The 1695-nt window shown below is 36.0% G+C and overlaps 1 protein-coding gene across 1 annotated transcript in view; it reads left to right on the forward strand.

Moving 5' to 3' along the window:
• Positions 1–1695, forward strand: part of PHTF1 (putative homeodomain transcription factor 1) — a 57323-nt gene that overhangs the window by 10623 nt on the left and 45005 nt on the right. The window contains exon 5 of the mRNA XM_007949061.2: positions 827–983. Coding sequence (XP_007947252.1) covers positions 827–983 — 157 coding nt within the window. The remainder of the gene's footprint in view (positions 1–826; positions 984–1695) is intronic.

The raw sequence follows: 1695 nt of genomic DNA on the forward strand, positions 1-1695 counted from the left end.
TGCCCTTCTCTTCACCCAAATCAATATTTATCTCTATCTAACTAACAGTGTTCCCTCCCCTCCCTTCCCACCCCTGGTAACCAACAAAGAAAATTTCCTCCAATAGATAAACCTTTCCTTAACTTTTACAATAATGGACTAATACAATATTTGTCCTTTCGCGAGGAGATAATTTTTGATATATTTTTTTTATTTCTTTCATCACTTATTTCTTTAAGCATTTCATGTATACAAGGAGGCAATATAGCATAGGATTAAGAGGGAGAACTCTGGAGCCTGACTGCCTGGGTTCAAATCCCAGCTTTGCCATTTACTATCTGGGTTACTTTGGGCCTGGAAAGTATTCTTCTGTGAAGCAGAACACCACTTCCAAGTGTGTGTTTTATACAGCATCTAGTTGTTTTATAAGGAGCTCTGGTAGCATAGTGGCTAAAGCACTTGACTGCTAACCAGAAGGCTGGTGGTTCAAACCCACCAGCCACTCCTCGTAAGGAAGGTTGGGTAGCCCTACTTCCATAGTGATACTGCCTCGGAAACCCAAGGAGGAGTCGCTATGATTCGGGGCCAACTCGACGGCACATAACAACAACAGTTGTTTTATGCTGGAACCTTCTAGAATAGCTAGATTACCATATTGCCAGAAAGGCAAATCCTAACAGATCATTTACTCTTGCTCTGTGATCTTGGGTTCAAGTTTTCACTCTGCTTATGTACTTTTTAAAGGGACATGTTTTTATAGATATAATTTGTATCGTCACTAGAATTAATTTAAAGATGAGCTCTTTTTTTTTTTAATTTTTTTTATCTTAAAACTTTTCCTTTTCAGTTATTGCAATTGTGTTATATTGCATGATGCCTATTGTGAACGTAAGTGAAGTGCTTGGACCCTTGTGCCTTATGCTGCTCATGGGAACTGTCCACTGTCAGATTGTGTCTACTCAGATAACAAAGCCGTCGGTAAACAACGGAAATCGGAGAAGAAGGTGAGATGAGAAGTTACACTTGTAGTTGATGTTTTCTGGGAGAGTTATTGTAGAGATTTTAAAAATATTTGGTGAAATTAATTAAAAATCTTTTGTGTATATTTTTCAGCTTAAAAAAATGTATATTTAGTTTTTGCTTTTCTCCTTGATGCTAAGAAACATTATTATGAACTTCCAGCATATTTCCAGGTGGGATTTAGTCATTCAGTTATTTAAAATGAGGATCCTCATGCTGTATTATTCTTTATTAAAATTTATTTGATATAATGGTTCTGAAAAAAGTCTTAATTTGAAATTTATGTCTTAATCATAATTTAGTCTTAATCATAATTTGGTGAAAATTCAAAGATCTTGCATATTGAATTAGTGCTGCTAAAAATGTAACCTTTTTTCACAAGTGTGTAAGAAAGGATTTTTAAGTGGTCTAAATGTTTAATGAATTATTGATTTGACTTCTTTATACATTGAATTAATGTCATGCTTTTATTGATTCTGTGGAATGACTGAGTTTTGGAGCTGCTGAAAGGTTTCTTAGGCGGACATGGTGTTATCTTCCAAAAGTTAAATTATCTTTCCTCAGGATATCTGTAGATTTTTGCTTACCTAAGCAGTTGGTAGCATAGTGGCTAAAAGCACTTGACTGCTAACCAGAAGGCTGGCGGTTCAAACCCACCAGCCACTTCTCGGAAGGAAGGTTGGGCAATCCTACTTC

This window comes from Orycteropus afer, unplaced genomic scaffold, assembly GCF_000298275.1.
Source record: "Orycteropus afer afer isolate SDZICR_OR568_19922 unplaced genomic scaffold, OryAfe1.0 scaffold00010, whole genome shotgun sequence".
NCBI lineage: Eukaryota > Metazoa > Chordata > Mammalia > Tubulidentata > Orycteropodidae > Orycteropus > Orycteropus afer.